General features: G+C 41.8%; 1 protein-coding gene and 1 non-coding gene across 3 annotated transcripts in view; both read right to left on the reverse strand.

Moving 5' to 3' along the window:
• LOC126484045 (peroxisomal multifunctional enzyme type 2) overlaps positions 1 to 18,755 on the reverse strand; it is a 145,193-nt gene that overhangs the window by 91,383 nt on the left and 35,055 nt on the right. For both annotated transcript variants that reach the window (XM_050107386.1, XM_050107385.1), the window contains exons 5-7: positions 5,013 to 5,157; positions 4,717 to 4,844; positions 4,369 to 4,485 (exon numbers count right to left, since the gene is read on the reverse strand). In XM_050107386.1, the coding sequence (XP_049963343.1) occupies positions 4,369 to 4,485; positions 4,717 to 4,844; positions 5,013 to 5,157 (390 nt within the window). The remainder of the gene's footprint in view (positions 1 to 4,368; positions 4,486 to 4,716; positions 4,845 to 5,012; positions 5,158 to 18,755) is intronic.
• On the reverse strand, positions 14,234 to 14,308 carry Trnap-cgg (transfer RNA proline (anticodon CGG)). Its single transcript has one exon. It is a non-coding gene; the product is annotated as a tRNA-Pro (tRNA).

Here is an 18,755-nt window from a genome sequence, read left to right on the forward strand (position 1 = left end):
TTATTTACAAACAAGGTTCTGCAAAATATGTGTAGTGTTTGTGTGTGCTTTACAACTCATGAGAATGCAGATAAAGATAGACTGGAGAGAGCTAAACTTGCAAATGAAAAGCTACAAGCACACTATAATGTACAGAGAGTCCTGCATAACCCTATAACATAACAGAAAAAAAGAATCAAATAAATAAAACCCCACCACATAACCCTACAATAAAAAGATCAGGATTTAAATAAATAAAATCCACTGAAGGGGGTAAAAACCTGTTGAAATATATTTCTATCTATATGAAAAAAGAATGTTTTTCATAGCAGAAGGTGGACCTTACATTCAATAAGATAAAATTTATATGAAAGACAAATGCATTATGATTATACGATCAAGAATGACTGCACGCTGAATGGTTTGACAGTTAGGCATTTGGATTATGGCAGAAGGCAAAGGAATTAGAAGATTACCTGATCTAGTTCCACACTCTATTAAGCAGCAGAAATGCTATTACATATTCAGAAAAGCTTCATCACTGGAACTGAAGAATGCACAAATGAATAACTGAGAACTACAAAACCATTACTCTGATGATAATAAAGAAAAATAAAAGGAAAAAGGAAAGAAATCAAACAATGGAAAACCCAGGATCGAATGTAACAATATTAGAGAAAGAAAGTTGCTACTCACCATATAGCGGATACGCTGAGTCGCGATAGGCACAACAAAAGATTCACACAATTATAGCTTTCAACCATTAAGGTCTTTGTCAACAATAGACACACACACACACACACACACACACACACACAAGCGCAAACGCAACTCGCACACACATCTGCAGTGTGGTTTCAGTTGCCTGAGACTGCAGACCTGTGTGCAAGTTGCATTTGTGTGTGTGTGTGTGTGTGTGTGTGTGTGTGTGTGTGTGTGCAGGCGCGCGCCTATTGTTGACAAAGGCCTTAATTGTGTGAATCTTTTTGTTGTGCCTATCATGGCTCAGCCTCTCCACTACATGGTGAGTAGCAACTTTCCTTCTCTAATATTGTTACATTCCAAAAAGAAAAGAAAATTTCAAGATATGTTTGTCTTTAGAAATTTTAGAAGATACCAGTGAAACAGTTCCCCCTTTATTCTTAGAAATGGAGAGACAAAAAAAGAAAATCCAAGCTAGCATCACAGTATTTGTGGCAATAGAGGTAGCCTTTAACAATCTAAGATGAGGTGAGATATCTAAAACTGAGAAGTGCACAGGGACAGAATACAGCTATGGGTAAATAACATACAGTGAAACTTCTTTATAACATTCCTCCATATAACGTTTTCCTCTATGTTACGTCCGTTTTTTTCGGTCCCGACTAAAAGCCCATATAAACAATGTTAAATTTTCCTCTTTACTGCGTTTCCTCTATATTACAATTTCCTCCATGTAACACTCATATTTTTGGAACCCTGGTCAATTATTTACCTCTTTATAACGTTTAAGTGACTGGATCTAGACGCATCGTTTTCTGTTCTGTGGATTCACAGTTGGCACCGGCTCGGAAATCCCGCACTCAGAGTGTTTCATTTGTCAGCGGCAGAACCCGATCATGTGATACGTGACGCACATTCCGCTTACAATCTTTTTGGCGCCATTTCAGTTTCTCGGAGAATTTCATGCCAAAATGGGGAGTGCTGCAAGAAAAGTGCTGCTGTTTGTGGACAGATGTGCGGCACATCCACCAGATGTATCGTTCTGAGAAATGTGAAAGTATTTTACTTTTACAGGCAATGAATTTAATTATGTACTCGTGGAGGGGAGTCAGTGCTGAGACTATTGAAAACTGTTTAAAAAATGTGGGATTCTGTCAGAATCAGATGGCAGCTCCTGTGGAAGATGTTGCAAGTGATTTGCAAGAGGTTTAGGAATTAATAGGCAGTGATTCTGTCACTTTTGAGGGCTTTGTGGCTGTGGATGACAACGTGGCAACCACAGGAGTACAAAGTATTGAGGAGCTGACTGCAGATAGAGGCTTGGAGAATAATAGTATAGTGAAAGTGACAGTGACAAGGAAGATGACCCTGTGCCCTCATATACTAAGGCAGCTGAAGGCTTTGAAACATTTAGGAGATATATGATGACCCATAGACTTGAGGACAGAACAGTAGTTCAACTTGATCATTTGGAGCAAGAAAAGATTGTCATAGTGTCTAGGAGAAATAGAAAACAAACATGCGTGCTTGAATATTTTAAAAATCGTAGGTATGTGATTTTCAGGTTGCATAGGTTCCTAGAGTTTGTGCAAATTTAAGTTCCATTTCATAATTTAATTATTAAAGTAATTTTTTTGTAACTAATTCTTTTTTTAATCTGTACCATTTACTGTGTTTTTATGTAGTATGTTCAGTATATCATAAACAAAATTTGGCTCATATTCTACAATTGGGTCAACTGAAGAACAGGATACCACCTGTCAGCTTTGGACAATGGTGTCATATCTTAAGAATCTGTTATAACTTTTTACAGTACAAACTGATCCATTTCCTTTCACCCATCCACCTACTGGGCTCCATGTTTTAATCACAAAAAACTAATCATTTGTTACATTGATAATTTGCAATGAATATCACCATATTACAGTGTTGTGAAAATTTAAAATGTAATCTATGGCACCATTTGTCAAAGCTTATTAGTGGTATCCCGATCTTCAGTAATGCCCGATAATTATTATTTGGAAGCCTTCCTCTTTATAGTGTTTTCCTCTATACAGTGTTCAGAATTTGTGGTCCCTTGAAAAACGTTATATAGAGGTTTCACTGTATAACATATATAAACCCCAAGTTCAAGTAATAAAAGTTGAAAAGCAATAATGAATGACAAGAAATTTTATAGTTTGTGGATGACATCACCATTCTATATGAGAATTAAGAAAATGTGACACAAAGTCTGACTGGAATAGGTTGGCTTCTTTGCACAGGATAAGAATTAAGCATAAATCGAACAAAGAAACAAAGTACATCACAGAAGAGGAGAACAATGAGTTGCTTATCATTCTCAGACCTTATATCGCATATATGCTACATCCAATCTTCATTTTTTTCTAGTTCAGGAAATAAACGAAACTGGCTGTGCTTGAGTGTAGCATATACTTTATGCCGTGTGCTTTCTGTGTATCACTTATTTTCATTTCCGGATGTTCTTTGTAAGTGGCAGCATCTGCTTAAAGAAATATGTTTATCACAGTGTCAGTTTGTCTTCAAGTAATAAAGGTAATTTGTGTTTGTTTTTAGTAATTTTGAGCTACAATGTGTTTGCTGTAATATGCTGATATTCCCTATACTATCGAGTAATTGCTTCATTACCACCAGTTACCACAGATATCAGAGACGGCTAAAGAATAGATGGAGAGTATATTTACTTACTTCATCTTCGAGCATTGTGCATGATGTTAATAATTGGTACTATTTGGATAATACATATAAAATAATAATAATAATAATAATAATAATAATACAGAAAACAACTAATCACGTAGATCTGCATAAAAACCTATGGAGTATGAGTTAAAATTTTAGATCATCTTTTGCACAATCAAAAAATTCATTGATGGCATAGAAAGCCTTCTTTTTAAGTCTGTTATGTAGAACACATCTGAAGGATTTTAATGAGGTAGGCGACAGTGCACTGAACAGTTTTATTCCAAGTACATAGAGCTATTGTGAGTCTTGCTTAGTGTTGTAAATAATTGGCCCTGTCATTACACCCAATTTCTTGAGAATCAGTCTGCAAGATACATAGTTTTTTTAAAACGTCCTGTAAGAACTCTTTTGCTGCAGTGAAGCTGCCCGAAAGCATTATGCGGTATGATATGTGGCAATGAGAAAATGCATAACAGGAGCTGAGAATCATGTTATCACTCACGTATGCTGTAAGTTTATATAAAAGGTGCATAATTTAGTGCATACAGAATCTGTTTGGAGATTCCAAGTTAATCTGGAATACAAACATACACCCGAAAGTTGAACAGACATAAATACTGCTAACAGTAACCATTACTTGACCAAATGTGTGGTTAACTTGCTCATATTTTCAGTTCTGCAGAAATAAATGAACAAGTAAAAAAGGAGGAACGAAGTCTATGGGAAGAAGATGCAGCATACTGGAATGTATTTAAAGACATGTGGCTAGTTATAGTTACCTTGCTGCTGAAAGGAGCAACATGAGTGAAACTCTTAAAAGCAGATAATATTAGAATACACAAAGCACATTACCAAGTGAGTGTAATAACTGTGTGAGAACAGAGAGAGGGGCACATGGTAAGACAAGATGGAATGGCTTCAAATTGGCAGAGGAGCAATGTCAACAGCAAAATAAATCATGTGTGTACAAATGTTACTTGCATTTTCCTGCCCAACCAGCTGCTGATTCAATAATTGAACCAGTTTCTTCACACTCTTCATGGCACAGCCACGCGACAACAGGTGCAATCAATTCAGGGCGAAGTTCTGCAAAAAAGTCTGCAACAAAATAATACCATAAAATCTATTACTATACTATCCAACATTCACCCTTTCAATAACTGAAAAACTGAACAGATCTAAAGATGATGTAAGATCTGTCCCATTAGTAGCAGTTAACACAAATTCTATTATGTTGTGTGGTGCCAGATATAAACACAAGTTGCTATGATACGTACAAAACAATTTTAGGGTTAAAAAAATGTACATGTGTGCTTTTGCAGGACTAACCTGGAGGGAGAATATCTTCTGTAAGTCGGGATGCTGCTGTGGGAGCAATGACATTACAGTGGATGTTGTATTTTCTTCCCTCAATGGCAAGTGTGTTACTGAGTCCAACAACACCCATTTTTGCTGCACTGTAAGATAGATATTAATTACTATTCTTTTTGTACACACAAAAGTAAAAATTAAAAATTCAATTTATTCTGTACATGAAATATTTTTGCACCTATATTCTTTCAAAGTTTTCCTGTAGTTTGGATGACAATGCTTTGGATTCAGAAACCTATCAGTAAAGAACCAACCTGTAATTGGCTTGGCCAAAGTTTCCATAAAGCCCAGAATTTGATGCTGTTACTATGATTCGACCATAATTCTGTTTCCTAAAATGTGGCCAAGCTGCTTGAGTAGTTTTAAAAGTTCCTTTCAGATGAACCCTTTGGATCAAGTCTGAAAAAGGAAGTTATATCACTGCCCTGGCAGCCAAGTACTTTTCTAATAAAAGCAAACACAACACAAATCAAACTAAATAAATGAGGATTTTCATAGCTGTCATTAAGATTGCACATTAAGAACTGTTGATTTTTAAGCACTTAGCACTGTAAGACATTTTAAATAAAATTTCCAGCTTTACATGTCAGGCAGCTGACAAGAGTAGTGAATATACATTTAGTTTTTATACATGAGTAGATATTGGATACGGTGCATCATGGATTAGTCTGCATTTGCTTGTGCACGATCAGAGATGGAATTCAGCATGACAATGTAATCGTTCAGACAATTTTGCCACTCAGCTATCTCAGATTCAAAGTTTGTAGTTTGCTTCTGGCACTTTCCTTTGGCAAGCTAGTATAAAAATGGATACAAAATCTGTGCAATTCACACATTTATTTACTTACACTTACATATTTCAGCTGACTCCCAGCATTTCCTTTGTATTAAGAGTAAAATCACAAGTGCTACATAAATTCATTTCAAAAAGTTACATACAAAAATTTGACATAAAATTTAAATGTGTTTTTCATGCCAATTTTATCAAAACTAGCGCAAATGTCGAGATACATTGTGTAATATTAAATAATCCATTTTAAACATAACCTATGCTTTATAGGAATGTGTCATATTCTGTAATGTTATTCTGTCAGCTATAAGATTGACTGTGCTTTTCAGAAATCTTGGCCACTGTACCTTGTTCACAAACTAACATTTCCCAAATTTTGTTATATATTTACATGAGAAAGGTATATTTTGAGAAGTTTTGGAACTTGCAAAGATTTTTGCAATTTGAGTGTTTTGTGTAACCTATTCGTAATAAATTGGCAGTTGTAGTTTACAGTTATTAAGAATAAGTAACATATCACATTATATTAGTTCCGTCTTTTAGTAGCAGTGTACATTGTCCATATTTATCGTAAAATGATGGTACTGTAGAACTTGTACCAAGCTTTCTGTTGTCACAATAGATACCTCGTTTTTGGCTATAAATTACTTAAAGACTACTGATAATATTTGAAGTACAACAAACACATAAATTAAAAGAGAATTGCAAGCTCAGTATAAAGTTATTCATTTACTATTCTGTAAAATACAGCACCAAGAATAAACTGTTTACTGTTCTGTAAAATGTTGCATCAGGCATAATGCAGCCCCTTTGTGTTTTCTGTTCTCAGGCAGAGGACAAGTTGGTTGCTACACATGAGCAGCTGGATATCGCCCTGACTACTGTCAAGTGTTTGGAAGCTGCTGCAAATGGGTGTGTTGGCAAAGCTACCAGAGTTGTGTACCAGAGCCACTGAAGATTCCTCAAGCACTATCCTCTCCTGTGGATACTGTCTCTCCTACAGGAAATACAAGCCCCATCATTACCTGTGTGCCATAGTGTTAGTAGTGTGTCAATGTTAGGTCTAGGCATCCTACACAGGATAGACAGGGACCTAGGAACTAGGGAGGATTAAGCGCATTATACCGCTCCTTCTAACTAACAAGTTGGAAATGGCTTCTTTCATTGAGTCTGAATCTGAGTCAGTGTAACCCACTTCACCCGTTTTGGAGAGGCCCATTTTGTGGCAGAGAGAAAAGGGTATGTTTATTAATCATCAGCAGTTCAAACATTAGGTGAATAATGGTACCCCTTAAGGAAATGGCAGCAAGGGGTGGGAAGGAACACTAGATACACTCAGTGCATATGCCTGGAGACCACATTCAGCATCTTGAAGAGGCTATTTCGGCAGCCATTGAGGAAACAGAGTGTAAACAAATACAACTTGTGGTTCCCGTTGGAACAAATGATGCCTGTTGTCTAGGCTCTGAGGTCACGCTAGCAGCATTCGAGTGATTAACAGAGAGGGTTGAGAATACCAGCCTTGTTCATAGAGTTTCAATGGAAGCTCTCAATCTGGAGCATTGCCCCAGAACAGAAGACACCCTCCTTCTTCTTAATCGGGTGAAAGGTCCAAACCATACACTCAGAGGGTTTGGTGAGAGTTGTAGGGTCCCCCTAAATGGGTCAAGTGTGCACTACACTTTTAAATTTTTTTTTTAAATATATATATTAGGCGAATCTCCCTCCAATCCAGATAATGATATTTGTGGGAAATTCAGAAGTAACAGAGTAAGATCCAAAGAAACGTATGACGAAGCAAGCTGGGATCTTTTTACTTCCTCTCTTGTTCTGCCATCTGCCTCCTTAACATCTTTTTTATTATTATTATTGGGTAATTACAATTAACAAAGGCCTAAATGAGTATAATCTGCATTTTCATAAAAGAGAAAGGTTGGCCCTCAGTCTTAGGAAATATAGCACTTGATCTAATTTTGTGCTTAGTTTTGTGTATATAATCAATTTCCTAATTTATTTTGACTATTCCTAGTTAATATCTTTTGTTATAGGGTGAAATTAGTAATTGTTTTGTGACTTCAATTCTATTGTTGACTTATAAACAAACATAAATTCTGTGATAATTATAATTATTTGGAAGAAGAACTGCTAGCATTCTTAAAGTATTTATTTGGCTCTATTCAAAAACATATTAGCAAAACAAGTCCTCAATTAATCCCAAAATAATTAGCAGGTTTGTCAAAAGCATTGTTTGCTTAACTATATCTGTTAATTTCATTATTTAAACAAATGGTTCAGCCTAATCTTTGTGGTAGAAGAAACTGTTAAAAAGAAGGAATTTTTACATGTATTCAGTTAACTGAATGAGTTATGTTTTAATTGTAATTACTGTAAATTAAACATCAAACAAAGTATAGGTTCAGTGCCAGATTTTTTATCCCGAGACAGTCAGTCCATGGAGGATTTTCGACAGGAAGTCTGTATCAGTTAGAGTAACAACAAAGCATTAAACATATGAATTAGTGTAACACAAGTGGGCCATGTGTTAAGGCAATGACAATGTCTGTTCAAGTTACTTGAGAAATAGTGTCACAAGTATATTATTACTCTGCAAGAACTGTGAACTGTGTGGTTAGGTATTTAGTGCTCATAATGTTCAACAGCAAGCTATTGTAGCAGTGTGTTGATATTTGCCTGCAACCTAATAAATGAGGCTTAACATTTACCAATAGTGAACTGGCCATATAACTGTGTAATATTGGGGGGCTGTGCACAGTGAAAGTAAAGAATTGTGAGCGCAACTTTGCAACTGTTGACTACATCATTTACAGTAGTCAGTGTTGAACTTCCACCCCCCCATTTTTCAGCCAGTATAACAATGCAGTATGTCGACACTGAGGACTATCAACGAAGAAATAAAGCAGGCGAACATCACAAATGTCTGCCACAGATGGGAGTTCCACAATCCTCGTGATTAACTGTTGAACCATTCATGACAAAGTGCCAGAGTTTGAAGCTCTCCTAAAACACACTGAAACTCGCATTATATTAGGCACAGAAAGTTAGTTAAAACCTGAAGTTGACAGTAGTGAGATCTTTGGGGAAAATTTAAGCATATATCGAAAGGATAGGGCACCTGGAAATGAAGGTGGTGTATTTGTCACAGAAGACAAGAAACTTAGATCCACTGAGATAGAAATTGAAGCTGCATTGGACACTGTTTGGGCAAGACTCAGTATCAAGGGTCTACAAAAACTTATAATAGGGTCTGTCTATCGAGCACCTTGTTCTTCTCCTGATGTAACTTAAAACTTTAGAGAAAACCTCAGTTCACTTAACGTAAGTTCCACAATCATACTTTAATCATTGGAGGAAATTTTAATCATCCAACAATCAATGGGATAATTATAGTTTTGATAGAGGTATGAAAAGACATCCTGTGAAACATTACTAATTGCCTTCGCTGTAAACTGCCTAGAAATGATAGTTCAGAACCTCGCTATTGATGGAGATATTATATATCTAATGGCAACAAACAGACATGACCTCTTTGCGGAAGTCCACATCGAAACTGGGATCAGTAGCAATGAGGCAGTTATAGCAACAGTGAATATCAAAACACATAGGGAATCCAAACAAGCAGAAAGATTTGTGTTCAGCAAACTAGACAGAGAAACAATAGTGTCATACCTCAATAAGGAACTTATTTAATTGGATAGATAAAAAATCACCTCACCAAGCAGTGGCAGAACACACACATAAAAAAACTGTTGCGATTGACAAGCTTTCGGAGCCAGCGGCTCCTTCTTCAGAGAAAAGGGTTGAAGATGAAGGAAGAGGGGTGAAGGAAAAGGACTGGAGGGGTCTAGGAAAAGGGGTAGATTTTGGGAAAGCCACCCAGAACTGCGGGTCAAGGAAGACTTACTGTACGGGATGAGAAGGAAAGACTGATCGCTGGGGACTGCATCGGACAAGATTTGAAAACCTGAGAGCTTAAAAATGGAAGACAGGGTAATATGTAAAATAGAGATTATTACTTAAACATTGTGCACAAGTTAATAAGAGTGAGAAGCTAAGTGCATTGTACGTAACAGAGGTGGGAAGGGGCAGTGAAAAATAGATAGGAAAGAAAATAAAGATGTAGAAAACTAAAACGGATTGAAGCAAAGAGTAATTACAATGAAGAAAAGCTGAGATGGAAGAAATTAACGTAAATTAAGGCCAGGTGGGTGGTGAGAACCAAGGACATGTTGTAGGGATAGCTACCACCTGCAGATTCTGAGAAACTGATGTCTGGGGGAGAATACAGATGGTGCATGTGGTGAAACAAGCACTGAGGTCACGAATGTCATGTTGTAGAGCATGCTCTGCAACAGGATATTGTGAGTTGCCAATACATACCCTCTGCCTATGCCCATTCATCCTAATTGATAATTTGGTGGTAGTCATGCCAATGTAGAATGCTGAACAGTGTTTACATAATAGCTGGTATATGACATGTGTCATTTTGCAAGTGATTCTCCCTTTGATAGTATATGTTATGCCCATTACAGGGCTATTATAGGTGGTGGTAGGAGGGTGCATAGGGCAAGTCTTGCAGCAGGGGCAGTCACAGGGATAGGAGCCATAGGGCAGGGAGATGGGTGCAGAAGGAGCATATGGTCTGACAAAAATATTGCGGAGATTGGGAGGGTGACAGAAAGCTATTCTAGGTGTGGTGGGCAAAATTTCAGACAAAGTTGATCTCATTTCAGGGCATGATTTTAGGACGTCATGGCACTGCCAAAGTAGTTGATTAACATATTCCAGGCCAGGACAATACTGAGTCATCAGTAGTGTGCTCAGAAGCTGTTTTGTGAAGGAATCAACAGTACCAGGATTTGATGTGATGGCCCAGGGAATCTTCTTTTTAACTAGGCTTGTGGGGTAATTACGTGCAGTGAAGGCTGAGGTGAGAATGGTGATGTATTGCTGTAAAGAGTCTGCATACGAACAAATACGTTTGCCCCAGATGCCAAGGCTGTATGGGAGGGAACATTTCACATGGAAAGGATGGCAACTGTCAAAACGTAAGTACTGTTGTTTGTTGGTAGGTTTAATGTGGGCGGAAATGTGTGGCTGGCCTCCGGTGAGGATGAGATCAACATCAAGGATAGTGGCATGGGATTCACAATAAGACCATGTGAACTGGGACAAGATATTCAGAGGTTCCAGGAATTTTAGTAGGTCAGCCTCACCATGAGTCCATATGGTAAAGATGTCATCAATGTATCTAAACCAAACCAGGGGCTGAAGGCTTATGGAACCCAGGAAAGCCCCTTTCAAGTGACCAATGAAAAGATTGGCATAGGAAGGAGCCATCCAGGTATCCATGGCCATACCCCTAATCTGTTTGTATGTCTGCCCCTCAAGGGTGGAGTAGTTGTTGGTAAGTATAGAGTTGATTAAGATGAGAAGGAAGAATGTCATAGGTTAGAATCAGGTGGGCACTGACTGAGAAAATGTTCAGCAGCAGACATAGCATGTACGTGGGGGCTGTTGGTATAGAGGGAGGTGGCATCAATGGTGATAAGCAAGGTGTGTGGTGGCAGTGGGGCGGCACAGATTTCAGACGATCTAGGAAATGGTTGGTATCTTTGATGTTGGAGGGGAGTTTTTGTACTATGGGTTGTACGTGTTGATCAACTAAGGCAGGTATACATTCAGTGGGTGCTTTGAAGTCAGCAACTATAGGATGGCCAGGATAATTGGGTTTGTAGATCTTAGGAGGAAGGTAAATGATGGGGGTGCGTGGTTTGGGTGGAATGCCATAAACACTTACAGGGGTTGGACAAAAATATAGAAACAATGTGGGAAATGCATCATAAAAACATACATGCAGATGCTAGCCCAGCCGGCGCACTGTTGTATTTGACCAGAAACGAAACCTGCGGAATATCCTAAACATGTTGCAAGGGTCAGTCACGCTCAGGACAGTGTTCTGTGTAACTGTGAGTGCATTACATTTACATACATACCCCCCAAGCTACCATAGAGTGCATGGCAGAGGGTACCCTGTACCACTACTTTCCTCTTCCACTTGCAAATACAGTGAGGGAAAAATGACTGTCTATATGCCCACATACGAGCCCTAATGTCATGTTTCTTATCTTTGTGGTCCTTACATGAAATGTATGTTGGCAGCACTAGAATCATTCTGCAAGCAGCTTCAAATGCCAATTCTCTAAATTTTCTCAATAGTGTTCCTTGGAAAGAACTTTACCTTCCTTCCAGGAATTCTCATTTTGAGTTCACAAAGCATCTTTGTAATACTTATGTTTTTCTCAAACATACCACTAACAAATCTAGCAGCATGCTTGTAAATTGCTTCGATGACTTCCTTTAATCCAATCTGGTGAAGATCACAAATACTATACTCAAGAGTAGATCACACTAATGTCCTATAAGCGGTCTCATTTACAAATGAACCACACTCTCCTAAAATTCTCCCAATAGTCGAAGTCGACCATTTGCCTTGAATGAGATTTTCACTCTGCAGCGGAGTGTGCGCTGATATAAAACTTCCTGGCAGATTAAAACTGTGTGCCCGACCGAGACTCGAACTCGGGACCTTTGCCTTTCGCGGGCAAGTGCTCTACCAACTGAGCTACCGAAGCACGACTCACGCCCGGTACTCACAGCTTTACTTCTGCCAGTACTCGTCTCCTACCTTCCAAACTTTACAGAAGCTCTCCTGCGAAACTTGCAGAACTAGCACTCCTGAAAGAAAGGATATTGCGGAGACATGGCTTAGCCACAGCCTGGGGGATGTTTCCAGAATGAGATTATCACTCTGCAGCGGAGTGTGCGCTGATATGAAACTTCCTGGCAGATTAAAACTTTGTGCCCGACCGAGACTTGAACTCGGGACCTTTGCCTTTCGCGGGCAAGTGCTCTACCAACTGAGCTACCGAAGCACGACTCACGCCCGGTACTCACAGCTTTACTTCTGCCAGTACCTCGTCTCCTACCTTCCAAACTTTACAGAAGCTCTCCTGCGAAACTTGCAGAACTAGCACTCCTGAAAGAAAGGATATTGCGGAGACATAGCTTAGCCACAGCCTGGGGGATGTTTCCAGAATGAGATTTTCACTCTGTAGCGGAGTGTGCGCTGATATGAAACTTCCTGGCAGATTAAAACTGTGTGTCCGACCGAGACTCGAACTCGGGACCTTTGCCTTTCGCGGGCAAGTGCTCTACCAACTGAGCTACCAAAGCACGACTCACGCCCGGTACTCACAGCTTTACTTCTGCCAGTACCTCGTCTCCTACCTTCCAAACTTTACAGAAGCTCTCCTGCGAAACTTGCAGAACTAGCACTCCTGAAAGAAAGGATATTGCGGAGACATGGCTTAGCCACAGCCTGGGGGATGTTTCCAGAATGAGATTTTCACTCTGCAGCGGAGTGTGCGCTGATATGAAACTTCCTGGCAGATTAAAACTGTGTACCCGACCGAGACTCGAACTCGGGACCTTTGCCTTTCGCGGGCAAGTGCTCTACCAACTGAGCTACCGAAGCACGACTCACGCCCGGTACTCACAGCTTTACTTCTGCCAGTACCTCGTCTCCTACCTTCCAAACTTTACAGAAGCTCTCCTGCGAAACTTGCAGAACTAGCACTCCTGAAAGAAAGGATATTGCGGAGACATGGCTTAGCCACAGCCTGGGGGATGTTTCCAGAATGAGATTTTCACTCTGCAGCGGAGTGTGCGCTGATATGAAACTTCCTGGCAGATTAAAACTGTGTGCCCGACCGAGACTCGAACTCGGGACCTTTGCCTTTCGCGCGCAAGTGCTCTACCAACTGAGCTACCAAAGCACGACTCACGCCCGGTACTCACAGCTTTACTTCTGCCAGTACCTCGTCTCCTACCTTCCAAACTTTACAGAAGCTCTCCTGCGAAACTTGCAGAACTAGCACTCCTGAAAGAAAGGATATTGCGGAGACATGGCTTAGCCACAGCCTGGGGGATGTTTCCAGAATGAGAGTTTCACTCTGCAGCGGAGTGTGCGCCGATATGAAACTTCCTGGCAGATTAAAACTGTGTGCCCGACCGAGACTCGAACTCGGGACCTTTGCCTTTCGCGGGCAAGTGCTCTACCAACTGAGCTACCGAAGCACGACTCACGCCCGGTACTCACAGCTTTACTTCTGCTAGTACCTCGTCTCCTACCTTCCAAACTTTACAGAAGCTCTCCTGCGTAACTTGCAGAACTAGCACTCCTGAAAAAAAGGATATTGCGGAGACATGGCTTAGCCACAGCCTGGGGGATGTTTCCAGAATGAGATTTTCACTCTGCAGCGGAGTGTGCGCTGATATGAAACTTCCTGGCAGATTAAAACTGTGTGCCCGACCGAGACTCGAACTCGGGACCTTTGCCTTTCGCGGGCAAGTGCTCTACCAACTGAGCTACCGAAGCACGACTCACGCCCGGTACTCACAGCTTTACTTCTGCCAGTACCTCGTCTCCTACCTTCCAAACTTTACAGAAGCTCTCCTGCGAAACTTGCAGAACTAGCACTCCTGAAAGAAAGGATATTGCGGAGACATGGCTTAGCCACAGCCTGGGGGATGTTTCCAGAATGAGATTTTCACTCTGCAGCGGAGTGTGCGCTGATATGAAACTTCCTGGCAAATTAAAACTGTGTGCCCGACCGAGACTCGAACTCGGGACCTTTGCCTTCCGCGGGCAAGTGCTCTACCAACTGAGCTACCGAAGCACGACTCACGCCCGGTACTCACAGCTTTACTTCTGCCAGTACCTCGTCTCCTACCTTCCAAACTTTACAGAAGCTCTCCTGCGAAACTTGCAGAACTAGCACTCCTGAAAGAAAGGATATTGCGGAGACATGGCTTAGCCACAGCCTGGGGGATGTTTCCAGAATGAGATTTTCACTCTGCAGCGGAGTGTGCGCTGATATGAAACTTCCTGGCAGATTAAAACTGTGTGCCCGACCGAGACTCGAACTCGGGACCTCTGCCTTTCGCGGGCAAGTGCTCTACCAACTGAGCTACCGAAGCACGACTCACGCCCGGTACTCACAGCTTTACTTCTGCCAGTACCTCGTCTCCTACCTTCCAAACTTTACAGAAGCTCTCCTGCGAAACTTGCAGAACTAGCACTCCTGAAAGAAAGGATATTGCGGAGACATGGCTTAGCCACAGCCTGGAGGATGTTTCCAGAATGAGATTTTCACTCTGCAGCGGAGTATGCGCTGATATGAAACTTCCTGGCAGATTAAAACTGTGTGCCCGACCGAGACTCGAACTCGGGACCTTTGCCTTTCGTGGGCAAGTGCTCTACCAACTGAGCTACCAAAGCACGACTCACGCCCGGTACTCACAGCTTTACTTCTGCCAGTACCTCGTCTCCTACCTTCCAAACTTAACAGAAGCTCTCCTGCGAAACTTGCAGAACTAGCACTCCTGAAAGAAAGGATATTGCGGAGACATGGATTAGCCACAGCCTGGGGGATGTTTCCAGAATGAGATTTTCACTCTGCAGCGGAGTGTGCGCTGATATGAAACTTCCTGGCAGATTAAAACTGTGTGCCCGACCGAGACTCGAACTCGGGACCTTTGCCTTTCGCGGGCAAGTGCTCTACCAACTGAGCTACCGAAGCACGACTCACGCCCGGTACTCACAGCTTTACTTCTGCCAGTACCTCGTCTCCTACCTTCCAAACTTTACAGAAGCTCTCCTGCGAAACTTGCAGAACTAGCACTCCTGAAAGAAAGGATATTGCGGAGACATGGCTTAGCCACAGCCTGGGGGATGTTTCCAGAATGAGATTTTCACTCTGCAGCGGAGTGTGCGCTGATATGAAACTTCCTGGCAGATTAAAACTGTGTGCCCGACCGAGGCTCGAACTCGGGACCTTTGCCTTTCGCGGGCAAGTGCTCTACCAACTGAGCTACCGAAGCACGACTCACGCCCGGTACTCACAGCTTTACTTCTGCCAGTACCTCGTCTCCTACCTTCCAAACTTTACAGAAGCTCTCCTGCGAAACTTGCAGAACTAGCACTCCTGAAAGAAAGGATATTGCGGAGACGTGGCTTAACCACAGCCTGGGGGATGTTTCCAGAATGAGATTTTCACTCTGCAGCGGAGTGTGCGCTGATATGAAACATCCTGGCAGATTAAAACTGTGAGCCCGACCGAGACTCGTACTCGGGACCTTTGCCTTTCGCGGGCAAGTGCTCTACCAACTGAACCACCGAAGCACGACTCACGCCCGGTACTCACAGCTTTACTTCTGCCAGTACCTCGTCTCCTACCTTCCAAACTTTACAGAAGCTCTCCTGCGAAACTTGCAGAACTAGCACTCCTGAAAGAAAGGATATTGCGGAGACATGGCTTAGCTACAGCCTGGGGGATGTTTCCAGAATGAGATTTTCACTCTGCAGCGGAGTGTGCGCCGATATGAAACTTCCTGGCAGATTAAAACTGTGTGCCCGACCGAGACTCGAACTCGGGACCTTTGCCTTTCGCGGGCAAGTGCTCTACCAACTGAGCTACCGAAGCACGACTCACGCCCGGTACTCACAGCTTTACTTCTGCCAGTACCTCGTCTCCTACCTTCCAAACTTTACAGAAGCTCTCCTGCGAAACTTGCAGAACTAGCACTCCTGAAAGAAAGGATATTGCGGGGACATGGCTTAGCCACAGCCTGGGGGATGTTTCCAGAATGAGATTTTCACTCTGCAGCGGAGTGTGCGCTGATATGAAACTTCCTGGCAGATTAAAACTGTGTGCCCGACCGAGACTCGAACTCGGGACCTTTGCCTTTCGCGGGCAAGTGCTCTACCAACTGAGCTACCAAAGCACGACTCACGCCCGGTACTCACAGCTTTACTTCTGCCAGTACCTCGTCTCCTACCTTCCAAACTTTACAGAAGCTCTCCTGCGAAACTTGCAGAACTAGCACTCCTGAAAGAAAGGATATTGCGGAGACATGGCTTAGCCACAGCCTGGGGGATGTTTCCAGAATGAGATTTTCACTCTGCAGCGGAGTGTGCGCTGATATGAAACTTCCTGGCAGATTAAAACTGTGTGCCCGACCGAGACTCGAACTCGGGACCTTTGCCTTTCGCGGGCAAGTGCTCTACCAACTGAGCTACCGAAGCACGACTCACGCCCGGTACTCACAGCTTTACTTCTGCCAGTACCTCGTCTCCTACCTTCCAAACTGTACAGAAGCTCTCCTGTGGCTAAGCCATGTCTCCGCAATATCCTTTCTTTCAGGAGTGCTAGTTCTGCATGGTTCGCAGGAGAGCTTCTGTAAAGTTTGGAAGGTAGGAGACGAGGTACTGGCAGAAGTAAAGCTGTGAGTACCGGTCGTGAGTCGTGCTTCGGTAGCTCAGTTGGTAGAGGACTTGCCCGCGAAAGGCAAAGGTCCCGAGTTCGAGTCTCGGTCGGGCACACAGTTTTAATCTGCCAGGAAGTTTCATATCAGCGCACACTCCGCTGCAGAGTGAAAATCTCATTCTAAATGACAGTATGTTTGTACAATTCTCCTGTGTGAACAATTTCCTAAATGCGAAACTTAAAACTTCAGCTTCCCTTTCGCTGTCTTCTGCTGCTGCATCAGACTGGTCAATGAGTGAATGGATGAAAGCATAAGAGCTGCTTAGGGATTTTACATAACACCAGGATTTGCTCGGGTTCTTGGCCACATCTTTCACTAAGAAACGATGGTGAAAGTTGCACGTTTTGTGCGTAGATCTTTTTACAGATTCACAAATCTCTACTTACTTTGCCTGTCATCATTTCTGCATTCTCTTTTGAATTGAGAGCTCAATAGCCTTTGGTTCCTCAGCATTTTCCAAATATCGAAACTCAGCCACAGTGGGTCTCTCCCATTCTTAATTTGCTAGTTAGGCACATATTTCTTCACAGCATGATCTACAATCTGTTGGAACCTTGCCTATAATTCCTCTATGTCCATCATACTGGAACTAAATTACTATACTGGAGCTAAGTGAATTTGACCATGGGCAATATGTTGGAGCTTGAATGGCGGGTGCTTCCCTAACCAAGGTAGCAGAAGTGTTTGGTTTTTCAAGGTAGCATTGTATCGAAGATTTATACTGTGTACAAGGAAAGCAGAAAAACATCATCCAATAAGTCACAAGGTGGACAAAAGCTTGCATTGAGTGATCATGACGAATAATCACTGGCGACAACTGCGACGAAAAATAAGAGGATAGTGGCTGCAAAAGTCACAGCAGAATTGAACGTTGCACTCGTATACCCTGTCAGCACCAAAACAATATGAAGGGAGCTCCAGTAACAGGAAATTGCCGGGTGAGATGGAATTCCAAAACCACTCATCAGTGGTGCAAAGGCCCCTAACAAGAAAACATGGCGCCAATACCATAAAACCTGGAATATGGAGCAATGTTTGCAACTTCTTGCTGAGTTTACATCCCAGGAGTGAAACATGATGGGGATTTCTGTGGCCATATTGTAGTATTCCATGGCCCCATGGTTACTCTACAAGGTCACATTACTGCCTAGGATTATGTGCACATTTTGAGTGATGAGGTCCACCCCTTGGCGAAATGTCTATTTCCCAATGGTGATGCTGCATTCCAAGATGACACGACGCCTGTTCATACAGCTGACATCATCCAGGACTGGTTTTGTGAGCACAAGGAGAACTGGCACATCTCCCCTCACCACCGCTCACCAGATTTCAATATTACTGAGCCTTTATGGTCTACATTGGAGAGGAGGGTGCCCCATTGCTATCAACCTCCACCATTGCTACCTCTACTTGGCACTATTTTGCAGGAAAATGGTATAACATTCCCCTGAAAACCATACAGGACCTGTATTTATTCATTACAAGATAATAGAAGCTGTTTTGAATGCCAACAGTTTACCTACACTGAATTAGGTGTGGTAGTGTGGGTTTGTGGTGTTTCCATATATTTGTCCACCTCCTGTATGCCATCTTAATTCTGATTGAGTAAATTAGTAATAGAGCTGCAGCACTGAACAAAGCTGCTGCCTCCTCAGATTCATTACATAGCTTCTGTTTCTCTGGTATTAGTAGCTTAATATTTACTTGATTACGATGGTATTTTCTAAAGAAAATCTTTTTACAAGTGTTTGGTTCCTTTCGCTGTACAACAGGTCAATAATCAATGGATACTTATTTG

This window comes from Schistocerca serialis, chromosome 6 (assembly GCF_023864345.2).
Source record: "Schistocerca serialis cubense isolate TAMUIC-IGC-003099 chromosome 6, iqSchSeri2.2, whole genome shotgun sequence".
Classification (NCBI taxonomy): Eukaryota; Metazoa; Arthropoda; class Insecta; order Orthoptera; family Acrididae; genus Schistocerca; species Schistocerca serialis.